This window comes from Saimiri boliviensis, chromosome 17, assembly GCF_048565385.1.
Source record: "Saimiri boliviensis isolate mSaiBol1 chromosome 17, mSaiBol1.pri, whole genome shotgun sequence".
In the NCBI taxonomy this organism is placed as follows: domain Eukaryota; kingdom Metazoa; phylum Chordata; class Mammalia; order Primates; family Cebidae; genus Saimiri; species Saimiri boliviensis.
The window spans coordinates 41,414,138-41,437,926 of record NC_133465.1 but is presented as its reverse complement, the minus strand read 5'-3'; the positions used below and the strand labels follow the sequence as shown (position 1 = coordinate 41,437,926).

The window sequence follows — 23,789 nt, the reverse complement described above, 5'->3', positions numbered from 1 at the left end:
TCATCGTGTGTCTGGATGAGTGTGTGTGACAGAGAGGTGGCTTCACAGGCGTGTGCATGCATTCACGCCGTCTCCTGCTTGTGCCAAGATGTGTCATGCACACCTCCCTTCATTCTACCACCTCCAGCTCTCTGTCTCCAAAGCCTTGGAGTTGGGCACCTAGAAGAGGAGGGTGGTGGCAGTGAGAAGGCTCTGAGTCAGGGCCTGCGCCCTCCTTGAGAAGGTAAACGCAGCTCCGTCCCAGGCACCAGGCCTGGGTCTCAGTGCTGGCTCCCTCCCAGTGCCGGAGCAGTGGCATCCCCTGACTGAGGCCCCACCCTCACCTCAAGCTGAAAGGGATAGACAGGAGGGTGAGGGGCCAGGAGTGCCTGGGTGTGGAGGTGGTGGTGGTGGGGCGGGGGGTGGGGGTTACACACATGTACAAGCAAGTCTGCATGTGAGCTCCAGATCAAAGAGCAGCCCTGGGGTGACCCGGCAGCGGCCGTGTAGAGGGAGCTGTCTGATTCCGAGTACCAAGACACCAAGCAGCGTGGAGCCAGGGAAGCCGCTGCTGGGCGCCTTCCCTCAAGACCTGCCCAGACTGGGGACAGCCATGGGGTCAGGAGCACCTGCCACCAGGGGCCAGGCCCAGCCCAGCACCTTAGCAATGGTTTCCCGGGAGCTCTGTCTCCCTCAGAGCTCAGAAGTCCCTCCTCACCAGACACCTTCTCTGACTCCCAGACCTTCCCCGCAAGAGCTACCTCCAGCCTCCAGTGCAAAGAGCTCAGTGGTTATTTTCTTCTTTTTTATTAACATTATATATAAAGATGGGTCCAGTAAGAAAGCAGAAATGAGAAGGCTGGGAGGGGTGGGAGCTGGCTTTGCTTCTTCCCCGCCCCGCTCCGGTGGGACTCTTGGAGACCTACAGTGTCTCTCTCGGCCCCTGCACCTCCCACAAAACCCAAATCCAGCCGGAGCCCACATCTCTCAGCTTGAAACACACAGGGAGATCCGTCCAGGAGGAACACGCTCACATAAATAGGAAACCACAGCAGGGAGGAGGCTGCTTCTTTCTGTTGCTCTTAAAAAAAAAATACATACTATATATTTAAATATATAGCTACAGTCTTCTACCTCTCCTTTTTTTTCATGTCTTACTGCATCAGGGTGGAGGAAAGTTAGCTTTGGGGAGGATGTCTGGGTCAGGGAGGGGCAGTGCCACCAGCCCTCCGGGCAGTCACCCTTTACTCCTAAAGGCACAAGTTCTAACTCTCCCCTCATCTCCCGTGCGCCTCACCCGACATTCTCCAGCTCGGAGCAATCTGTTTCCAAGGCCACCGGAAAGCGGGTGTTTGGGGGTTTGTCTTGCCTGGTATGTCTCCTTGGAGATTTGGGGTTTGGCACCAAAACTGCCAACTTACTGGAGGAGTAGAGGAGGTGAGGTGGGGGCAGGGACGGAACGGAGGCGCCCGTGCAAGGGGAGACTTGGCCCTATCTGTGAACAATGCCCTTTGTTTTCCTATTTTTCAACAGCTTTTAAAACCAAAGTTGTGCAAAGTCCTGTACACAGAAGAAGAAAGAGGTCCTTGGGAAGAAACGTCTGAGACCCACACCTCCTCTCGGAACGGAGGAGACGGGAGAGGGATGGCCCCTTTCGTCCTTTCCTCTAAAGCCACCAATCTTAAAAAGATTCCCTCACTTTGGGGGTTTTCTTTGGTTTCACCCTCAAATCTTAAATGAGGGCTAGAAGTGCAGGGCGGGGAGCACTTCAGGTCCCCACTGGGAGTCCTAGTCATGTGTCCGCTGTCTTTTCGGCAGAGGGGCCGCTGGAGCAGGGGGGAGACCACCGGCGGCTCAGGAAGAACTAGGCCTGGCGAGTTTTAGGATCCATGGTGCCAGGTGCCCCAGCACAGGCGGGACCCGCAAACCCTCCAGTCTCCCACATCCCAAGGTCTCCGGTCTTGGAACAGGCACTAAGTTTAAGAAGCTGGAAGGTGATGAGCCATTTAAAGCCAATCCAGGCTCCTGGAGCAGGTAGGGGAACAGCTGTCCCCACTGGGGTCGATGCCCCCACATCTGGAGGGGCACCCCAGTGTCTAGGCACGGGGAGGGAGCTTCAGGGGGCATCCTTAGTCCATGCAAATGTCATCTGGAAGCGCTTGGGTCCCTGGAGGAAAAGGCAAGGGAGGGGGAAAGGGAGCTCCTTTCCCCTGTGCTCCTCGATGATTCCTATGATTCCTGAGTCGCTAGGACGGAGGCGCCTTCTGCCTGGTCCTGGGGTCCTTTGTGCAGGCCAGGTGGGTGCTCAGTACACAGCCCCAGGGTTGGGCGGGGGCCCGGGGGAGGCATGGTGCAGGGTGGCTGGCTGAGGCGGCTGCTGCTGTAAGTGGGGTCCACTCAGGTTCTGTGCGTGGTACCAGGAGTTGGTGGGGTCGTCCAGGTAGCTGGGGGAGGCGCTGTACGGGAGCGGCGGGGGCAGCTGAGTGCGGGCAGGGGCCGGAGTGGAGTGGGAGGAGGTGTCCCAGAGGGCAGGCGATGGTGGTGAGTTGCAGGCCATGGAATCACTGTTATTGGGACTGTGCTCCAGTGGCACCTCCCCGTTCTTGTAGAGTTTCTTGAACTTGGAACGGCGGTTCTGGAACCAGATTTTCACCTGGGCAAGAGAAAAAAGGGGTAGCTAGTTAGCCTCTCAAAATGCTAAAACAAAAAACCCTGGGAGGAACCCAGAGAAGAGCAAGCAAAGCCAGCACCCAATTTCACGTAAGAATCAGGCAAAACCGGCCCCCTGACTCCCAGGACATCAATCCTTTCTTCGACCTGGGGTAGAATTGTGGCTAGGAACATTCAGCTGCCTGGGCCCAAATTCTGCTCTGCCCCTTACTAATGGTGACCTTGGGCAAGTTACTTAACCTCTCTGGTTCTTGTCTTCCTCTTGTGTGCAAAATGGGGACAAGGACAGCACTATTACCTGCCTCATAGGGTCAAATAAAGTACGACGTATAAAAAACATGGGGGAGCCTGGTACGTAGTAAGCACTCAATAAAAGGCAGTCGAGCCTGGCGCGGTGGCTCATGCCTGTAATCCCAGCACTTTGGGAGGCTGAGGTGGGTGGATCATGAGGTCAGGAGTTCGAGACCAGCCTGGCCAAGATGGTGAAACTGTCTCTACTAAAAATACAAAAATTAGCTGGGTGCAGTGGTGGACGCCTGTAATCCCAAATACTCCGGAGGCTAAGACAGGAGAATCGCTTGAACCCGGGAGGCATAGGTTGCAGCGAGCCGAGATAGACCACTGCACTCCAGCCTGCTTGACAAAGCAAGACTTCATTTTGGAAAAAAAAAAAAAAAAAAAAAAAAAAGGCAGCTGAGTTGGGAGATGGTTAGTTGGTGGCATTTGTTCACATTAGACACCCATAAGCAGAAGTGCACAGATACAGAGACAAACACACCCACATACACGTCTCCATACCCAGCCATATTCCCACTCACAGCCGAACACACAGACACCATTCTGTAAAAATACACACAGACACAGATACACCCAGATAAGCACCCCACAACATGAGCACCCACATTCATACACTCAGGCATGGGGAACTCCTCCTGGGCTCAGGCTGGGTATTGGAGGTGACCTGGGGACTCAGGAGCAGGTGAGCCATGATTCCCCAAATTTCCCCTGGGGTATCTCCCCCTCCCCCTGCCACTCCCCACCCCATGACTGGTACAAACAATGAATCAGCTCCTCACCAGGTGACCCAGATTCCCAGCGGACGGGGCCCCACGCAGCCACAGCCGCAACCTAGGCCCGCCTGTCAACACCTGGAGCGAGCCAGGCTTCCACTGCTCCTCCTCTGAGCCGTGACAGGCTGCTGGGGGCTTCAGGGACTGGCTAGGGGTGGGGGTGGGGCACTCATTTTGAGTCCCCATCTCCTCCTCGTAGGGAATTTGGTCTCTCTGCTCTTGGCAGAGGTAGGGGTCGAGTGTTGAGGTGCTGAGCAGGAATGTGGTATTTTGATGCAAGCATGTATTTCTGTACCTGCATTCACCCAGGCACACAGCCACACACACGTGGCCCATCCTGACGCACAATGACCCTGGCAGGATCGCACTCCTTATGTGGGCATTCTCCCCTGCGTGGTGCAGATCCAGACAGTACGTGTGCAAACACACTCGCCTACGTGCACACAGACACCCTGCACACCTGCCCAGTGTGGAGGGAAAACACGATGCGGACTCCTACTAAGTGACCAGCACTGCTGGCAGACTTGGGAGCTGGGAATTCTGGAGTAGAGGAAGGAGGGCACCTCTCCGCGGGACGGATACACACAGCTGCACGGTTTCGCAACTACGCTCACTTGTACACGTGCTAACGCAGAACTTTCCGACCGAAGTTGAACCTCGAAGGCCCCCGTCCCACAGGCAAGAGTCCCAGGAGCCTGCAGGGTCCTAAATGGCCAGCCAAGCTCGGCGGCGCCTGGGGAACTACGGGGTCCCGCGCGCCCACACGGCCCTGGACGGCCAAACACCAACCTGTGTCTGCGTGAGGCCCAGCTGCGCGGCCAGCTCGGCGCGCTCGGGCAGCGCCAGGTACTGGGCCTTCTGGAAGCGGCGCTGCAGGGCGGCCAGCTGGTAGCTGGAGTAGATCGTGCGCGGCTTTCGGACCTTCTTGGGCTTCCCATTCACCATGCGCACCTCGGCTTCCGGCTCCTCCTTCACCGACACTGCGGGGAACGCACGGGCGGGAGAGGGGCGGCTCAGCCTCGGCCTGCGACTCCCACCGCGCTCCAGGGCCCCGCGGGACGCCCCTCTCTTCCGCCCACCGACTCGTCGTGGGATTCCCCGCCGCGCGCTCCGCCGCCCGCGGCCCAGGAGGAAGCCGCGGCCGCAGAGCCGGACCCGGCCGCCGCCCACGACGCGGCTCTCCCAGCTCCGCGCCCGGCCCCCGGAGCACTGTCCCCGGCGTCACTCGCCTCCTGGGCGAGGACCGCCACGGCTTCGCTCACGACGCCTTCCCGGCTCGCTTCCCGGCCTCAGGGCTCCTCGCCGCCCGGCTGCTGGCCGCCCCCTGCCCAGCCCCATCTCGCCGTCGGTTGTTTCTCTGGCTCCTTCCCGTCCACCCCCGCCCTTTAAAGAACGTTTCGGTTTAGAATCGCTTTAGATTTTCCGAAAGGTTGCAAGGATAGTGCAGACTTTCTTTCTTTCTTTCCCTGTCCCCCTTCCTCCCCGCCCGCCTTCTTTCCTGTTTCACTGTCTTTCCACACTTCTCTCTTGCTGCCTTCACTTTTCCCTTTTTCAGCTTCTCTGCCTCTCAGTCGCTGCTTCCCTCCGCTTTCCCGCAACTTCCGTGGGTCCCTCTCATTGCCCCCTCACGACTCCCGGTCTCCCCATCCCTTATTCAAAGGAGGACCCTAGAGCTTCCAGTCCCCCGCCGCCTACCCCCAACCCCTCTGAGACCTGATCGAGGATCTCCTGCTGAAATGCCCAGGAAATCAGCTCGATTCGGAGGTTCCCTGACAACCCACAGCCCTCCCCTTCCTCTCTCAGCTCACCCCGATCCTCATCTGGGACCGCGGCGCACCGCGCTCATCGCGCCCCAAATGCTCGCAGACCCGGGGCTGGAAGGTCGCCTGGTCCCTCTGGGGGTCATCTAGGCCAACTTCTCTAACTCCAGGCCGTACTTTTCTTAGACGTTTTCCTAGACTTTGGGTTCCAGTCCATGCCTTTTCCTCCCTCGGGAACCTTCCAATGTCTCCCACTGTCCTGGTGACCCCGTGGTCCTCACCTGGATCCTGGGCTGGCAGCGGCTGCTCCCTGTACGCCCCGTATTGCCGGTAGGAGGCTCCGTAGGTATATTCCGACTTGGGCGAATAAGCGCCGGTGCCTGCAAGCCCATTGAGATTGAACTGGTGGTGGTAGGTGTAGGGGTTCACCGTCTGGCCATAGGGCTGGCCCGAGTAGTAATCGTGCTGGGGAGCGCTGTAGTAGCCCAGGTCAGTGACAGAAGACTCGGGCAGGGTGGGCGAGTCCTTGGAGCCCGCATGGCAGCTAAGGGAGCTGGAGATGTCGGTGAGGATACTGCTGAGCTTGCGATCGAAGGAGCCACTCATCCTGGCGGGCGCTGCACCTCTCCAGCGCTGACCTCCGCGGAGGACAGGAGCGGACGGGAGAGCAGGAAAGGCGGAGGAGACGAGGCAGGGGTGTGTGTCCAGAGGGCGAGGGGAGGATCCGGCCGCGTCTGGGGGAGGGGGAGGCCGAGAGGCGCTTACACCATTGCCGGCGGTCAGGCGGTCGCTGCGCGCCTCTCCTCGCGTCCCAAGCCACAGTCAAATGCTGCCAGCTCCGCCCGGCCAGCCGGTTATAGACTCAATTTTGGAGTCGCTGAGGGAGGCTCCTACGCGCTGATTGGCTGCAAGTCTTGCCTTCCAGGCAAAACACGCTCTTGCTCTCTCGCTCCTGTGCTCTCTCTCTCTCTGTCTCTCTCTCTCTTTCCCTTCTCTCTTCCCTCTCTCTCTCCTCTTTCCCCCAGTCTTTGTTGTTAACACACACACACACACACACACACACACACACACACTCCTTGCTACTCTAGTAGCTCCTGCTCAGATAAGTTCTCTGAAGGAGGGAGTGGAGGTGGAGGGGAAGGGTCGTTCTGCGGAGCCCCCAGGACCTGCCAGTCTGTATTTCTGGCTGGCGGGTGAGAGACGGGCTTGGAGGAGGTGGGGAAGGAGGGGAATTTGCCCATTGGGTGTTTGTGGAAGGAGGTGGTCTAAGGTGGGGTATGATGTGTGTGTGTGTGTGTGCATACGTGTGCGTGCACTGTGCGAATGACAGGGCACACCAACGTACCCAAAGTGGTTAGGACTCAGGGCCCCTGAAAATGGTTTAATTTATCTTAAAATCAGAAGAAAAGAAAAACACCTTTTAGGTGGAAGAGAATGTTTGAATGTATGATATTAATATATTGTCTTGATATCAATGCAGTCATTGCTATTGTATTATTGCATTACATAATTACAAAAAGTAATTAAAAAAATTTTTTTTTTATGGAGGAAGGGGCCCACCAGGCAAAAGTGACTTGAGCCTACAAAGGACATAATTTAGCCCTGGGAGAAGGAGAGGGGATCGGAGAAGGGGAATCAGGCCTGCGTGGATTTAGGGGTTGATGGGTATGTACAGCCTGTCTGGTGATACCAGAGCTGTCTCCAAAGCTATGTGTGTGCAGTTTCAGAGCTCGGTCTTGCTGAAGGGAGCAAGGGACCTGGGGTCCGCATGAGGTTAGGTGGACACAGCCTAGCTCTGTGATAAGTCTGAGGGTAGATTCTGTGTATCATGCGACAGCGCAGGGACTGGGGACACTTTTAGGGATCGGGTGCCTGGGACGCGTGTACTTGGGGGTGTGTGCTGTGAGGACTTCATGTGTTCCACAGTATCCATGGATGTACACGCGTGCAGGAGTGTGTGTGAGGACGCGTGGCCGTGGGTGCGGGGTGTAGGCAGCGTGAGTGGAGGGCCATCCGCGTGCGGATGTGTGGTGGTTTGCAGACGTGTGTAGACCTCTCAGTACCTTCCGAATCCCCAGTAGCTGGGAGCTGGGCTGCTCCACCGAACTCCTCCCCGACCAGAAAAGCCCTGAATGGCTCCCCTCCGTGGGGACCCCTCGCTCCTAGTCCTGTCTGGCCCCCTGGGTCATGCCAGCTGTTCCCAAAGTCTACTTCATTCATCTCTCCCACACCCCATTTTGCTCTTCGCCCTTCTCTGGGGGACACGAACCAAACCTCAGTTCCCCGCCCGCCCCGCTCGCTCCCCCGCGTCCCCCGGCCCTGCCTCGCGGGGCAAACCCGGTGCTCGCGCGCCACCTCGTGGTTCCGGCGGGCTCTGCAGCTCCCGAGCCCGGCGCCCGGCCGAGCCCCGGCGTGGGGTCTCCTCCCAAGACCCTGCCCGGCCGAGCAGTGTGCGTCTTTCCAAAGTCAGACTCGAGCAGCAGGTTGCCGGGGGGTGAGGGGGTGGGTGGCTGGGGGTCCAAAGGGCTTTGAGAGCTGCGGTTCGCAGAAATAGAGGGCACGGTCCACGGGCCGAGGGGCAGGGGTGGGTGCCCTCTGGGTCTGGGCCGCTCCCGGCGGCCGCCGCGTGGGAAAGGTGGGGGCGGGGGCGAGCGAGGGGAGCGCTATCTGGCTATCTCCGCGTCCCCCCAGCGCCCAGCGCCTGCCGCTCCGAGCCCGTGGCGAGGCGAGTTGCCACCCGCTCCGGGTGCCCTCTGTTCTGCTGCCAAGAGGGCGCCAAGAGAGCCTGCGGCGTTGGGGGCAGGAAGGGCACTGGGCGGGCCGGCTCCCTCCCAGGATGGGAGCGGGGGAGGCGTTCAGGGCCTGCTTTGGAGCTCCCCTGCCCCGCCCTGTAGACGGTGGCCTCTGTTTTCGCTAACTGTAGCTCCCCGCAGAGAACAGACAGCGTGGGGCGATCCCTTCTCAGGGGTTCATTCATTCATTCATTCATTCATCAACCGAGATCAAGAAGTGGCAGGCGACTCAGAGCTGGGAGTCTACTTCCCTCCCTCCCCAGGCCCTCACAGACGCCTCACTCCTACCCTAAGCCCTGTCTCCTTAGTAAAGAGAATGAGCCCTAGGCTGAATTCTGGAATCCTGGAATCTTGAAAGGGCAGTGGTGGAGGATTATACTAGGAGAATTTCTAAGCTCCACTCTGCTCTGAAATTCTAAGAGTTCTGGAAATGGTTCATAGTTCACAGAAACTGCAACAGCAGAAACTTAGATAAGCAATTAAACCACTGCTTGCTAATGTGAAGTTAGCACGTTTCCCCTACCCCCATTATATTACATGCCCCAAGATGCCAGGGAGTGGGTCCATCCACTTCACCACTACCTTCCAGATACCCAGGACCATGCTCAGTGGATGCTTGTTGAATGAATAAATGAAGCTTCCTGATGCTGAAGAGGGGCTGGATCATCTTGCGCCAGCTCCCGTGGACCCCTGGCCGAGGCTCATGCATGCTGAGCAGAGTCAGGACAGCAGGAAGCATGGGGCAGGCGCTAGGTTGCAGGGTAGGGGCAGGCCCCAAGGATCTCGTCAGGCCGGCAGGACTGGAGCCACCAACTGCTGGGCAGATACCTGTAAGCTTAGGATGGCGAGGTAGCTGGAGGATGCAGTGGGACTAGTGCCACCCACCCCATGTCGCCAGGGATAACAAAACAAGCAGGTGTCAGCCTGGCCAAGTCCTGCCCCTGGTGGAGGGGTGACGTGGGGCAGCCTGTGTCAGGGGCCTCTGGGAGTCTGGTAGGAGGGAGAAAGGGCAGTGCCAGCCAATGCCGAGGTCACAGCCCATTGCCCACCCTGTCTCTGGCACTGAGAAAAGGTACCCGGTTGAAGCAAGCTATTTCTTGGAACCCAGGCATCATGCCACCTGGGCACTGGCATAGCAGAGAAGCTCACAGAGAGGCCTCGGGAGGGAGGACCGAGCCCTAGTGGGCTGACCCTGCTCCCTCCCTTGCCTTGGGGAGTGGCGCCATCTAGTGGTGATTATAAGAAAGAGTGTGCCTAGCTCCACTGGGGAGACCCGGAAGTGGGTCACCTGCAGGGGCAGGGCTATCGTGCTCAGAAGGAGTTTACTTATCTGAGGAGCCCTATTGGCATTAAATATTCACTTTTCATCATCACCTTGTGTTGCTTCTTGGCTGCCACCTCCCCTTCCTCCCACCCATCTTTGAACAGCCGGTGGCTCTTACCCCTGGGCTTCTCATTTGTAAATCAAAAACTGGATTCTTAGGTGGCCTCTGCGGTCCGTCCAAGCTCTGATGTCCTGTGATTGTAAATTCTAGAATTCTTGTCTCTCAAGGGTGAACTCGACTTTCCACCGACTCCCTTGGAGATACACGTCAGACTTCCTGCACTTTGCAGCCTGAACTTCCTTCCAGAGTCCTTCATTCATTCAACAGATCTTTGCTGAACCGCTGCTATGTATCTGATCCCCTGATAGGTGCTGGGGATGTACCGATGCACAAGACAGACACCAGGCCCCTCTCAGTGGAGCCCACATGCCAGCATTGGATGTGGACACTTAGCGACAGCTTCTCCATCATGCGATGTGTGCTGTGATGGGCCAGCATCTGCTACTGTGTCAGCCTAAGGGAGCCTGAACCCTTCAGGGGACAGGAGGATAGCTGAAGTGAGATGTGAAGGATGTGTGGGACTTGGCTTGGATAAACAGGGATGAGGGGAAGGAGAGGGTTCCCAGCCCCTGGAAAAGTTCCTGTGAGGGCTCGTGGGACTGCCACCTCCCCCTTCCCCCACCCACCTTTGTCCAGCCAATGGCGCTTTCCCTTGGGCTTCTCACATGTAAATCAAAAAGTGGATTCTTAGATAGCCTCTGATGCTCATAATTGTAAATTCTGAGACTCTTGTCTCTCAAGGGTGAAGCATAGCATTTGTGGGGGGTGGCTGGAGGGTACCTAAAGGTGAAGCAGGGATCCAGGACTCAGAGCACTTGGAAGCCTGAAGCAGAAGAATGGGCTTTATTTAGAGGTTGCCGGGAACCGCTGAAAGGTTTTAACCAGAGTCATGATTGGGTTTTCATTCTAGAGGGATCCCTCTGGCTGCTGTGTGGAGATGAATCAGAAGTGACAAGATTGGGGGCGAGGGGCCCAGGTCTGAGGCTACTGCAGAAGCTCAAGCAAAGGGAATCGAGTCTGGGTCAAGGAAGAGGCAGTGCCAGAGAGAAGAGACGTGGGTGGAAGTGGAGAGCCTTGCGTGGATTTGAGAGCCAGCGAGGAGGTAAGAGGGGCAGGGCTGGGGAGTAGGCTGGACATGAATGGCAGGGAGAAGGGAACCGCGGGGTGGAGGGGAATGACCCCTGAGCTTCTGGTTTGGGCAACTAGGTGGAAAGCTGGGGCCGTTCTATGAAAGAAAGAGAACACCAGAAAGAGGGGATGCTTGATAGGAAAAAGAATGTGTCCGTTTGTTTGTTTTCCCCACTGGAGTCTAACATACCTGCAGAAAAGTGCGCAAGTCCTAATTAAAGACTTGGCAGGAATCAACATAGCTGTGCAGCCAGCACCCAGGCTGAGCAGCAGGTTAAGAAACAACGACCAACCCTCAGAAGCCCCCTTGCCCTCCTGTTCAGTTCCTACCCCCTGAGAGTAAACACTGTCTCCACTCCTAGCACCATAGATCGGGCTTGTGTACTTTGGACTTTTATATGAATGGAAGCATATACTATATCCAGTTGGCCCTCTTCCATAGCCATGGGCTCTGCATCCATGAATTCATCTAACCTTGGATCAAAATTTTTCAGCAAAATAATTGCATCTGTGCTTGGACACATACAGACTATTTTTTTAATCGACATTATTCCCTAAATAATATAACAATTACTGATATAACAATTATATTTTCTTTGGTATTATAAATAATCTAGGGATAATTTAAAGTATCTGGGAAGATTGCATAGGTTATCTGCAAATACTGCTCCGTTTTATATCAGGGACTTGAGCGTCCACAGGTTTTGGTGTCTGAGGAAGGTCTTGGAACCAGTCTCCCATGAACAAGGGAGGGCTGTGCCCTTTTCTGTTTGGAATCTTTTGCTCAGCATTATGTTGTGAGATTTATCTGTATTGTTGGCTATATTTATAGATTGTTCATTTGCTTTTTTTTTTTTTGATTGTTCATTTTCATTGCTGTAATGTGGATATTTTCTCATACGAATATATCATGATTTATTTTTCTGTTCTACTGTTGATGGGCATATGGGTACTTTCCAATTTGGGGCTATCGTGAGCAATGCTGTTGTGAGCATTCTTTTTTTTTTTTTTTTTTTTGAGACGGAGTTTCGGTCTTGTTACCCAGGCTGGAGTGCAATTGCGCGATCTCGGCTCACCGCAACCTCCGCCTCCTGGGCTCAGGCAATTCTTCTGCCTCAGCCTCCTAAGTAGCTGGGATTACAGGCATGCGCCACCACGCCCAGCTAGTTTTTTTGTATTTTTAGTAGAGACGGGGTTTCACCATGTTGACCAGGATGGTCTCGATCTTTCGACCTCGTGATCCACCCGCCTCGGCCTCCCAAAGTGCTGGGATTACAGGCTTGAGCCACCGCGCCCGGCCTAAGCATTCTTGTGTATGTCTGTTGGTGCCTGCATCTGTGCTGTTGTTGGGTACCTATGGGTGGAATTGTGTGCCACCGGGTGGGCACGTTTGGCTTTAGGAGAGGCTGCCAGGCAGTTTGGCAAAGTGGTTGTACCATCAGCTTAATTGTGATCATGCTGAATTTGAGTGTCTCTGAGACATCTAGGAAGAGCAGTCCTAGCTGTAGTTAGCTACATGGATCTGAAAAATCAGTAGAGAAGCTGGGGTTGGAGATGTAAATTGTGAGTATCTGGCTTCTTGTGGTAAGCAGAGCCACTGGCATGGGTGAGATGGTCCAGGAAAGGAGGGAGAGGGCACAGGGCAAAGGTCCCAGCAGTACCAGTGAGAGAGGAGTCAGAGGGAGGTGGGAGGCAGTGAAGAGGGAGTGTACCCTGAGTTGGGTATGGGGAGAACTGGGGGGTTGTTCAAGGAGGAGAGAGGGGTCAGCAAGGTCAAATCTTGCCGTGACTTGTGGTCAGGGCAGGGTTAAGACTGAGGCATCCCCACTGTGCCGTCTCAAGGAGGAGGTTGATGACATCAGGAAGGGCAGGTAAGGGGAGTGGGGAGCTGGAAGGGGTTCACAACTGGCTGAGGGGCCAGTGGGAATGGGAGGCAATGAAGAAAGCACGTGCCAGCCACTTGGTCCTGATGGCTGTGAGAGGTGGAGGGAGGCAGAGGCGGAAGCTGGAGGGTATTTGGTGTTGGGAGGTGTGTGTGTGAGTGTGTTTGAAATGGGAGCAAACCTGTTTAGATGCCAATTATCACCTCCAGTAGAGAGGGGTTAATCGCGAGCGCCATCCCTGAGTAGGTGGGAAGGGAGGATCTGGAGCCCCTCCAAAGGGGTTGATCTTATAGCAGATTATGATCTTTTCCGTTGAGTCAAGCGGGAAGATGAACCCATAAGAGCTGGCTTTCACTGCGTGCTCACCGCGTGCTGGGCAGTGCTCAAAATCGTCTGCGCTTATGAGTTCATTCAATGCTCCCAGCCCTGTGAGGTGGGCACATTCATGTCTGTCTTTGACAGAAGAGGAAACAGGCACAGGAAGCTCAGTAAGTGGATTTAGGATTTGAGCCCAGGCAGTCTGACTTTTAATCTCTCTGGAGCAGACAAGTCAGCTTGAAGGTTTAGCATTCAGAAGATGGTTTGATGGCGCGAGGGACTGACCATGTGGGTGTCTGTGATACTATCCTCTGTACTTTTCTCTATGTTTGAAACATCTCAGAGTAAAAATAATTGTTCTTCGGAGGCCAAGAACGTGGCAAAACTGCATCTCTCCAAAAAAGTTACAGAAATTAGCTGGTTGTGGTGGCTCCTATTTGTAATCCCAGCACTTTGGGAGGCTGAGGTGGGAGGATTGCTTCAGCCCAGGCGTTACAGGCCAAACTGGGCAACAGAGTGAGACCCCATCTCTACAAAAAAGCAAATTAAAAAACATTAGACAGGGGCAGTGCCTGAGGTGGAAGAATGGCTTGAGCCCAGGAGTTTGAGGCTGCGGTGAGCCATGATCATACCACTGCACTCCAGCCTGGGTGACAGTGAACTCCTGTCTCAAAAGAACAAAAAAATGTGTGTGTGTGCAGAGACAGACAGAGAAAGAGGGAGAGAGATTGGGAGGGAAGAAATATACTGCCTTTGTTCACAGATATCATGACATCTATTTATTTTATTTTATTTTTCCAAGATGAAGTCTCAGGCTGGAGCACATTGGCACAATCTTGGCTCAGTGCGACCTCCGCCTCCCGGGTTCAAGCAATTCTCCTGCCTCAGCTTCCCAAGGAGCTGGGATTACAGGCTCCCGCCACCATGCCTGTCTAATTTATGTATTTTTAGTAAAGATGGGGTTTCACCATGTTGGCCAGGCTGGTCTTGAACTCCTGACCTCAGGAGATCTTCCCGCCTTGGCCTCCAAGAGTGCTGGGATTACGTGTGTGTAATCCACCATGCCTGGCCAAATTTTTTACTTTATATAAATGGAAGGAGACAGCTTAGACATGAGCCTCCAAAATGCTCCTCATTGTTGCTATCCATGGCAAAGTTGTTAAAATCTTGACCTGCTGTTAAATCACATTCTGAAAGGGCGAGATAAAAATAATTTTCTGATTTGGAAACACATTAAGGATTAAGACTGAGAATGGAGAAAGGGATTACAGTAACGGAGAAATGTGTTCTTTCTCCAAACCCATCTGATGATCTGTGGAAAGGCGGTAAGGATGAACTGACTGCATCAGAGGCCATGGGTAGGCTGTGATGGAAAAGTCATACAGTAAAATACAGTGACTTATATTTTGGAAATAAGACTGCTTCAGATCTAAAAAAAAATAAAATAAAATAAAAAGCCACCAGAAAGCAGCCAAATTAAATAGGATTTTCTTAATTTCTTTACTAAAACTGTAAGTTATTCAGAATCCAACTTTGATTTCACAAGTTTGAATTATTTCTGGGCTTTAAAAGCATTTTCCCTTAGAAAGAAGAGTTCAACTTCTGATGATATCCAAGGTACTTCCAAGCATTTTAAAATGACAGACGTTTTAGACATGGATAGTCTGTAAGATAGATTTATATCTTATGGATGTAAGATGCAAAGGGCCTGATTGATAAACACATTGCTGGTCCACCAAAACAAGCCTGTAGACACAAAGGGATGGACGTCTGTGGGCCAGGCGCAGTGCCTCACCCCTGGAATTCCAGTACTTTGGGAGGCTGAGGCAGTTGGATCACCTGAAGTCGGGAGTTCGACACTAGCCTGGCCAACATGGTGACACCCCATCTTGACTAAAAATACAAAAATTAACTGGGCATGGTGGCATATGCCTGTAGTCCCAGCTACTGGGGAGGCTGAGGAAGGAGAATCGCTTGAACCTGGGCGGTAGAGGTTGCAGTGAGCCGAGATCACGCCACTGCACTCCAGCCTGGGCAGTAGAGCCAGACTCGATATTTAAAAAAAAAAAAAAAAAAAAAAAAAAGTAGATGGACATTTTTGAAGAGCCATATACTAATTTTTACAAGCCTAAAAACCTGCTGTGGCTAGTGAGTATAAAATTCTAAGAATTCCAGGCTCAAATGTTTTTGTTGCGAGGATATTGAGTTTGATTATCATCACATTGAAATGACAAGAATAATCAGTGTAATGCAGGCTTGACGATGGCAGTTCTAACTGGATGTTGCATTTGACTGTCTACAGCTGTCCCACTATCCAAAGGAAATAAAGCGTGTCCCAAAGGCTACAGGCAGTGAGGAGGAGAGTTACCAGAATAGAAACCAGGAAGACTCAGATGACCTTACTATGGCATGGGACACAAAGAAACATGTCATTGACCAGGCACAGTGGCTCCCTATAATCCCAGCACTGTGGGAGGCCAAGGCAGGAGGATTTCTTAAGCCCCGGAGTTCGAGAACAGCCTAGGCAATATAATGAAACCTTGTCTCTACTAAAAATAAAAAAAAAAATTAGCTGGGCATGCTGGTCCATACCTGTCGTCCCAGCTACTCAGATGGCTGAAGTGGGAGGATTGCTTGAGCCTAGGAGACAGGGGCTGCAGTGAGCTGTGATTATGCCACAACACTCCAGCCTGGGTGACAGAGCAAGGCCCTGTCTCAAAACAAAACAAAACAAAACAAAACATGTCATTGCTGTTTTTAAAAAAATTAAATATAGGTAATATCTATTTAAACAGTCCTATTAGATTTGTGTTCTCCTTTTACAAAATCTTTCATGTATGTATGTTAAGAATACACAGTAGTGGCTGGGCACAGTGGCTCACACTTGTGATCCCAGCACTTTGGGAGGCCGAGGTGGGCAGATCACGATGTCAGGAGTTCAAGACTACCCTGGCCAATATGGTGAAATCCCATGTCTATTAAAAAATAAAAAAGTCGCCGTGCGTGGTGGCTCATGCCTGTAATCCCAGCACTTTGGGAGGCTGAGGTGGGTGGATCACCTGAAGTCAGGAGTTTGAGACCAGCCTGACCAATATGGTGAACCCTCATCTTTATAAAAAATAAATAAATAAATAATCAGCTGGGCGTGGTGGTACACGCCTGTAGTCCCAGCTACTCGGGAGGCTGAGGCAGGAGAATCGCTTGAACCCAGGAGGCGGAGGTTGCAGTGAGCTATGATCAAGCCACTGCACTCCAACCTGAGTGACAGAGCAAGACTCCATCTTAAAAAAAAAAAGAAGAAAAGAAAAAAAACAAACAAAACGCAGTAGTATAGCCTATAGAATTTAAATACCTAGTAAAGAATTTTAAAAAGAGTTAAAATAAGGCTGGGCATGGTGGCTCATGCCTGTAATCCTAGCACTTTGGGAGGCCAAGGAAGGTGGATCACCTGAGGTCGGGAGTTCAAGACCAACCTGGCCAACATGGTGAAACCCTGTTTCTACTAAAATACAAAAATTAGCCAGGCATAATGAGGGGTACCTGTAGTCTCAGCTACTCGAGAGGCTGAGGCAGGAGAATCGCTTGAACCCGGGAGGCAGAGGTTGCAGTGAGCCGAGATCACACCACTGCACTCCAGCCTGGGTGACAGAGCAAGACTCCATCTCAAAAAAAAAAAAAAAAAAAAAGAAAAGAAAAATGTTAAATGGACAGAAAAAGACTTTATAAAAATAGTGTTTATTCACACAAATCATTTGTTTAATTGTCCCACTACTAATTAGTACTAATTGTCTCTTTTAACTAGTCCTATTGCTGTTTTGTTTAAATAACAGTACTTATGGACCAGAAAAGTAAATAATAGAGAATAACATGGAATTTCAAATAATCCACCTATGTTCAGATTTTTACATTAAAGTAATAAAATATGTATATATGACATACAATATTATTATGCTTCTTTTTTCTTTTCTTTCTTTTCTTTTTTTTCTTTTTTTCTTTTTTTTTTTTTTTTTTTTTTTTTTGAGATGGAGTTTCACTCTTGTTGCCCAGGCTGGAGTGCAATGGCATGATCTCAGCTCACTCCAACCTCTGCCTCCTGGGTTCAAGTGATTCTCCTGCCTCAGCCTCCCAAGTAGCTGGGATTACAGGCATGTGCCACCACATCTAGCCATTTTTGTTTTTGTTTTTGTTTTTGTTTGTATTTTAAGTAGAGATGGGGTTTTGCCATCTTGGCCAGGCTGGTCTTGAACTCCTGACCTCAGGTGAACCTCCTACCTCGGCCTCCCAAAATGCTGGGATTACAGGTGTGAACCATCGGGCCCGGATATTATTATGCTTTTCATGTTTTTTTTTTTTTTTTTTTTTTTGGTATAGCTGTGTCCCACATTGGCGTTCCAAAAAGTTGGTCACCAGAGGGTGAAGGGACTCACTGCCTCTGCCAGCCTGGACCAGGGTAGAGCTCACTTTGAAGAGCTCAAATAGTGTCACCATGTCCACACTGTCTCTCCGGGCCCTTGACTCCCCCTCCCAGCCTGTATTTGTATTATCCTCACCCACCAAGCCTAGCGATGAAAATGCTTCTGTCCCTGGCACAGCCTTGAGATAGTCTCATTGGGTACCTTTGGGTCACACACCTGTCCCCAAACTACTTGGTGTCTTCAAAGGGAGTGGCAGAGCCTGAACCATGTGGGATCATTGCTCCCAGCATGGGAGGGAGGCTGGGAGGAGCCAGCCTCCTCATACCCATTCAGAGAGTGGAGAAGTGGTTCTCTGCTGGGAAACCGAGATGCCTTTCTCAGAAGAGGAAGACAGGCTGGGCAGGCACCAGCATCATGGGCTGTCCATTTCGCCTTTGGCAGGGAGACAAAATGCTTTCTGCTAAATCATTTTTGGCCAAATTCCAGGAGCCACACAAGCATGCCTCCACTTTCTCACTGCTGTATTCTGTGGAAATGATCTCTTGACGTGCCTCGCTTGCTGACCGGACAGTAAGCCCTGAAGGACAGTGACAGCATCTGGCTCCCGCTCTGTCCTCAGCACCCTGTCCTCAGCCAAGCACTTAACAGGTGCCCCAAGATATCCTTGGCTTCCCCTTCTGTCTCCGTCTCAGCTCTCAGTTCACATGTTCCTTGCGCAATCTCTCCACTCTGACAGCCGTCACATCTGTAGCTCAGCACGGGCTTGTCCGTTGAGTCCCGAGCTGTGTGTCCTGCTGTCTTCAGGACTCTAACTTGACATCCCACAGGTGGCTTATACTCCACGTGTGGGAAATTGCACTTACTGTCTTCACCCTGTTCTCTTCCTCCACTGTTCCCCTTCCCAGTGACAGCCCTGTTGTTTATTCAACCAACTACGCTCTCATCCCCCACAGCTGGTCAATGCCCAGGTATCCTTGGTCCTGCCTCTCATATATCTTTCAAATCTTCCCTCCATCCTCATCCTCTGCATTCCACTGCCCTGCACTGCCCTGCCCCAGGCTCTAGCCTCTCTCCCTGATGGCACGCAGGCATCTTGTGCCAGAATCCGCTCCCCTAGGGCAGTAATACAAGGCTCCAGCCCGAAGCCCCTTGGTGCCTCCCATTAACTTCACGCTCAAACCAGCAGCACGTCAGCCCTGCAGCCTCCAGCCCTACAGTTCTGCCCAGCTCTGGGGGTCCAGTCCTGCCAGGAGCCTTGCATTTCCCTGGGAGTGCACGCCTCCCTGTCTCGTCCCTTTCTTCAGGTGGCTAACTCCCTTTCATCCTGGGAGACCAGCCTTACTACCAAGAAGCCCCCATAATACATTACCTAGTCCCTCACACTGAGAGCCCTGCCTCAGGGCTCCTGTAGCTCTCTGTGCTTTTCTCTTCCCTGCCTTTAACACACTGCATTCATTCATTCATTCATTCATTCATCTTTTCAGTGGTGCATTGGATTGTGTGGCCACTGTTATACTCAACAGCAATTTGACTTATGTGGTAAAGGCCCTGTGGTTAGACAAACAGCCCCTACCTACCAGTCTCTCCCTCTGGAGTGTAAGGACCAAGAGGGCAGGGGTGACATCCCTTATCTCCGTGACTCCAGCCAGGGTTACTCTGGACCTGGCACCTTATAAGTGCCATCAATTGTTCAATGAATGAATCAACAGACCAGCCACAGCAGAGATGAGCAAACTTTGTAAAAGGCCAGAAAGAAATTATTTTAGACTTTGCAGCCCGTGTGATCTCTGTCTCAACAAGGAAGCAGCCATAGACAGTCCATAAATACAACTTTGTTTACAAAAGCTGGATTTAGCTTGTGGATCGTAGTTTGCTGACCTTTGAGCTACGGGAATGAACTTCCAGCAGCACTTGGGAGCAACTCCCCACCCTTCTCCTGGTGAGACCTGCTCCTGCTTTCTCCCTTCTCAGCCCAGCCCCATGGCCCTTCCTCCCACCCTCCAATCTTACTTCCGGCCCCGCCCCCCATGCCCAGAGTGCTGTCCTTTTTTCAGACTCACAGCTCCTTGAGGACAAGAATGTGGCCGCTTTTCCCTGACCTCCTCCCACCCAGCCACCTGGACTCTCCATCACTCCCACACTCCCACGATGACCAGCCCTACGGACAAAGCAACCACAAGGAGATAGTTACTGTGAATAGCATTTCCTTAGCTGAACAGTTGGAAAGCACATTTTTCTGCATTATTTCACTCCTTTGTTAGCCCCTTTCTCTCCTGCCTTTCCCTGGGATCCCTGAGGCCTTTCCCCTCGAGGCTCGGCCCTCCTGCCTCCTTCCCTGGCTAATGCATGGAGCATCTATCCACAGCCTTGTTCCCTGGAAGATGGTGGGTTCTTGCCGGAGTTAGTTGCTGTGATGAACCATATATGTACTGTTCTCCTGCCTCGGCCTCCCTAAGTGCTGGGATTACAGGTGCACACCACCACTCCCAGCTAATTTTTGTATTTTTAGTAGAAAAAGAGTTTTAGCACGTTGGCCAAGCTGGTCTCCAACTCCTGACCTCAGGTGATCCACCTGCCTTAGCCTCCCAAAGTGCTGGGATTATAAGTGTGTGCCACCACGCCCGGCTGTGATGCTTACATTTTATGTGTCAACCAGACTGGGCCACAGGGTCGCCGGATTGAGCAGGGGAGAGTCACGTGGAGATGGGTCTGTGATCATTCATGGGCTTCCCCTTTGAGCATCCGGAGGCTCTCACTGCCCCACATGAAAGTGGGGTTCTAGACCAAGGAAGGGAATGGATGTCAGGGATAGGCAACCGGTGAAATCCCCACACCTGGGACGCTCCCTTACAGGGACAGAAAGCACAGGGACACCTGAAGGCCACCATATGTTCTGCAGCTGGCCCTCAGGCTAGAGAGCAGGACAAGGAGGCGTGAGGACAGCAGTGAAACCCGGACCTGTGGAAGGGAGGGAAGAAACGCTGTGGCCCTCAGCCAGACATGGAGAGGCAGAGCCACGGAGTGCCAGAGCCAGAGTCACCCCCAGTACACAGAGGGGGAAACGGGCCCAGAGGGGGCCTGCGACCTGCTCAAAGCCACACAGTGCCATCTCCTGTCTCCAGGCCAGGGCATTTCCCTGTATGGGAGCCGCTGCCTTCACTGCCGGTGTGGTGGGGTCTCACTGCTGTCCTGCTCTGAATGGCAGAGTGTGGCTCTGGGCCCTGGGCGCCCAAGGGGACTGCCTGGAGCCAGCAGGCCAAGTGTCTTGACATGAAGTGAGAGGCAGGAGTGAACGAGCCACCCCGGGACAAACCAACCGACTTGACATATTTAGAAGTCGGGGAAGAGACAGGGAGGGACAGACAGAATTCCTGTTGGTTGGGTCCAAGGCCTAACTCCACCCTGGCTGACCTTCCTGTCCGGGTGAGGGGAGGAAGCCTCTCGTGCTCTTTCTGCCTGGATGACAAGAGAGAACCAGAGGAAAACAAAGGTCAGAGCATAGGTAGGATTTTCCGAGGGGCACAGGTGAGGGAGGAATCTCTTACCTAGGAGAGTTTTCAGACATAACAGAAAATTGCCTCAGTGTGCTGGAAAATAAGGCAGCGTGGCCGGGAGGCAGGAGGAGAAACAGGGTGACCCGGGATCCCCCTTGATGGCAGCCCAGGCTTCTGCAGCTTGGGGACCGGTGATGCTGGTCCCCGTGGCTGCAGTTAGCTCAGTCACCACCAGGTGGCAGGCACACCCATTTCTAAAGGACCGGCTGTGGGAGCTCGGATACCTGGTTGGTTGATGGATTTGTTTATCCAGCCGTCATTTATTTATTCACTCGTTATTCAGTCATAATTTTGATTCCCCAAGCATTTTTGACTCATATGTGCCAGTGGGCATTGTGCTAGGTGTGAGGAGGAACCAGAATCGGCCCAGAGGAGGTGGCTGTTGTGGGCACCTCACACAGCTCTCCCCGCTCAGCAGCCCTGCGGGGGTGCTGGGACCAGAGTGGGTCACGGCCACCAGGTGTCTGTGGGTCAGGCTTGCGGCTGGCAGAGCCTGCTGCCTGGATTGGATCCCATGGCAGCCATGCGGGATGGCGCCCCTTGCCCTCCGTTCTGCAGCGGAGCCAGCGGGCAGTGGGCCCTGAGAGGTCTGGCTGGCCTCCCGCGCTGGGCTCAGGCCGCCCGCAGTGAGGCTCAGGTGTAGCCGCACAGTGGTCCCTAGGGCTGAGGTTTTCTCCATCTCTGTTCTTCCTCCAACCAGGCTCAACCTCAAACCACAAGTCCACCCCTCTGCCCCCCTTCCTCCCTTCCCTATGCTCTGTTCTACAGTGTTTCTCAGACACAGACATCTCCAGGGCAGAAAGTGGATCCCTGGGACAGGACTGGGTCCCAGGCCTTAGGGTCACTGGACCCCTTCTGCTTTCCTCAAGCCTTGCTCCTGCCCCTCCCCGCCTTCCGGCTCCCAGGCCAGCATTCAGCCAGAAGCACCTATGTCTTGGCTGTTGGCTCTGTCCCCACCTGACACATAGCCCCAGGAGGCAGGGACCTCAGCTGATTGACTGTTCCAGCCCCAGGACCCTGCACAGTGCCTGCCACAGAGCAGCCTCAGCAAAGGGGGGCTCACTCCAGGAAGGGGAGTGAATGCAGCTGTGCAAAGAGGAGGGCCACACGCGTCTGCGGAAGGCAGGGGCAGGCGTGGATGCCAAAGGACGCATAACAGCATCCCCATTTGCCCTGAGACTGCCCTGCATTGAACCAGGGGAGCCCTGGGACCCGCTGCAGTGAGGACTGTAGGAGTCCCAGTCTGCTCCGTGGGACTTTAAATCCAGCGGAGCCTGAGTCATTCTTTGGGGCCCCCAGAGGACTTCCTTGCCCAGCAACCACAGTGCCCAGTCCTCCAGGAGAGTGCCAGCTGCCACTCTGTATTGCTTCCCTCTTCCCCTCTCCTGCTGCCCCAGCTTCCCTGGCAACTGGGAACACGACCCCCACCCCCGCAACTACCGACGCAGGGCCCGTGCCTTCTGACTCACAGCAGCTCAGCAAGAAAGCATCTGGCCATGCACACAGCCCTGGCATCTGACCCACATGATGGGCACCCCTCCCCCAGATCCTCCACACAGTTTCTATATTAGGGTTATATCCGTTGAAATCTTCCCCACCCCACCCCTAAGAAACCCCCCCGTGGTACGTGGGGGTGGCATAACGTCCACCGTGTGCCGCCGTGCCAGGTGGAGTGGGAGTCAGGATCCTACTGGCTCATCACATTCCGCACATTCCCAGTGGGCAGGGTGGGGGAGGGGTTGGCCAGGGAGGAAGAATGCCGCTTGCCTCTGACATCCTGGATCTGGGTTTGCTCCGTCCCCACCTGGGCTCAGCTCCCCCTCCATGTCTCTCCTGGGCCCTCACACCTCAGACCCCCTGTCTAGCTCCCACCTCCCAGGACTGTTTTCCCGTTCCTGGCCTGTCCTTCCTCCCCATTTCCTCCTCCCTGGCTCAGCCCTTTCTCTCTGTCATCCTGGAGTTCGTGGTGAGAAGCGGGGAGACCAGGCTGGGTTCTACACAAGGCCACTGTCCCTGTCCTTCTGGACAGCCAAGCACGCTGGGTTTGGTGTGGGCACATCTCCACGCCATCTCCTTATGTGGCCAGGACTTGCCGTCTCTGGCTGTGGGCTCCTCCTGGGAGCACTGGGCTCTCTATAGTCCTCTCAAGGGCCTTAGTGGGGACGGAGCAAACCCCGATGCTGTAGATCTCCATGCTGCCCTGGGGAGACTTCTCCCCAAATCCTCCTTCCAAATGGCACAGGACTAGATTTGAGGGCCAGCTGCTCACCTGCCTCCCGCCTGCTCCTCTGCTGCTGAAAGAGGGGCTGTCCACTTACCTTTTTTTTTTTTTGAGACGGAGTCTCACTCTGTCACCCAGGCTGGAGTGCAGTGGCGTGATCTCGGCTCATTGCAACCTCCGTCTCCTGGGGTAAAGTGATTTTCCTCTCTCAGCCTCCCGAGTAGCTGGGACTACAGGCATGTGACACCACACCCAGCTAATTTTTTGTATTTTTAGTAGTGACGGGTTTTCACCATGTTAGTTGGGATGGTCTTGATCTCCTGACCTTGTGATCTGCCTGCCTTGGCCTCCCAAAGTGCTGGGATCACAGGCATGAACTACCGCGCCCAGCCCCACCTACCTTGTTTATGCACATTTGTGGTCACCGGGTCCAGTACCTGGACAAAGTTATCCCGTTCCTGAAATACTCACATGCCTCTCTGCCCTCTGGCCACCTCCCAGCTCTTGACCTCAGTGCGGTGGCTAAAGTGGAGCTGGGCTCCAGGAACCTCAAGTTCCAGTTCTAGCTCTACCATTCACTTGCTGTGGGACCCAAGCTAGTCACCACCTGCTCA

The 23,789-nt window shown here is 53.6% G+C and overlaps 1 protein-coding gene across 1 annotated transcript; it reads right to left on the bottom strand.

Annotated features, from left to right (window-relative positions):
* Positions 1 to 770: 770 nt before the first annotated feature.
* DLX3 (distal-less homeobox 3) lies at positions 771 to 6,351 on the bottom strand. Its single transcript, XM_003931261.2, has 3 exons — positions 5,761 to 6,351; positions 4,509 to 4,699; positions 771 to 2,632 (listed from the first exon to the last, which is right to left on the bottom strand). The coding sequence occupies exons 1-3, from the start codon at positions 6,083 to 6,085 to the stop codon at positions 2,285 to 2,287; spliced, it is 864 nt and encodes a 287-aa protein (XP_003931310.1). The 5' UTR covers positions 6,086 to 6,351; the 3' UTR covers positions 771 to 2,284.
* Positions 6,352 to 23,789: the final 17,438 nt, after the last annotated feature.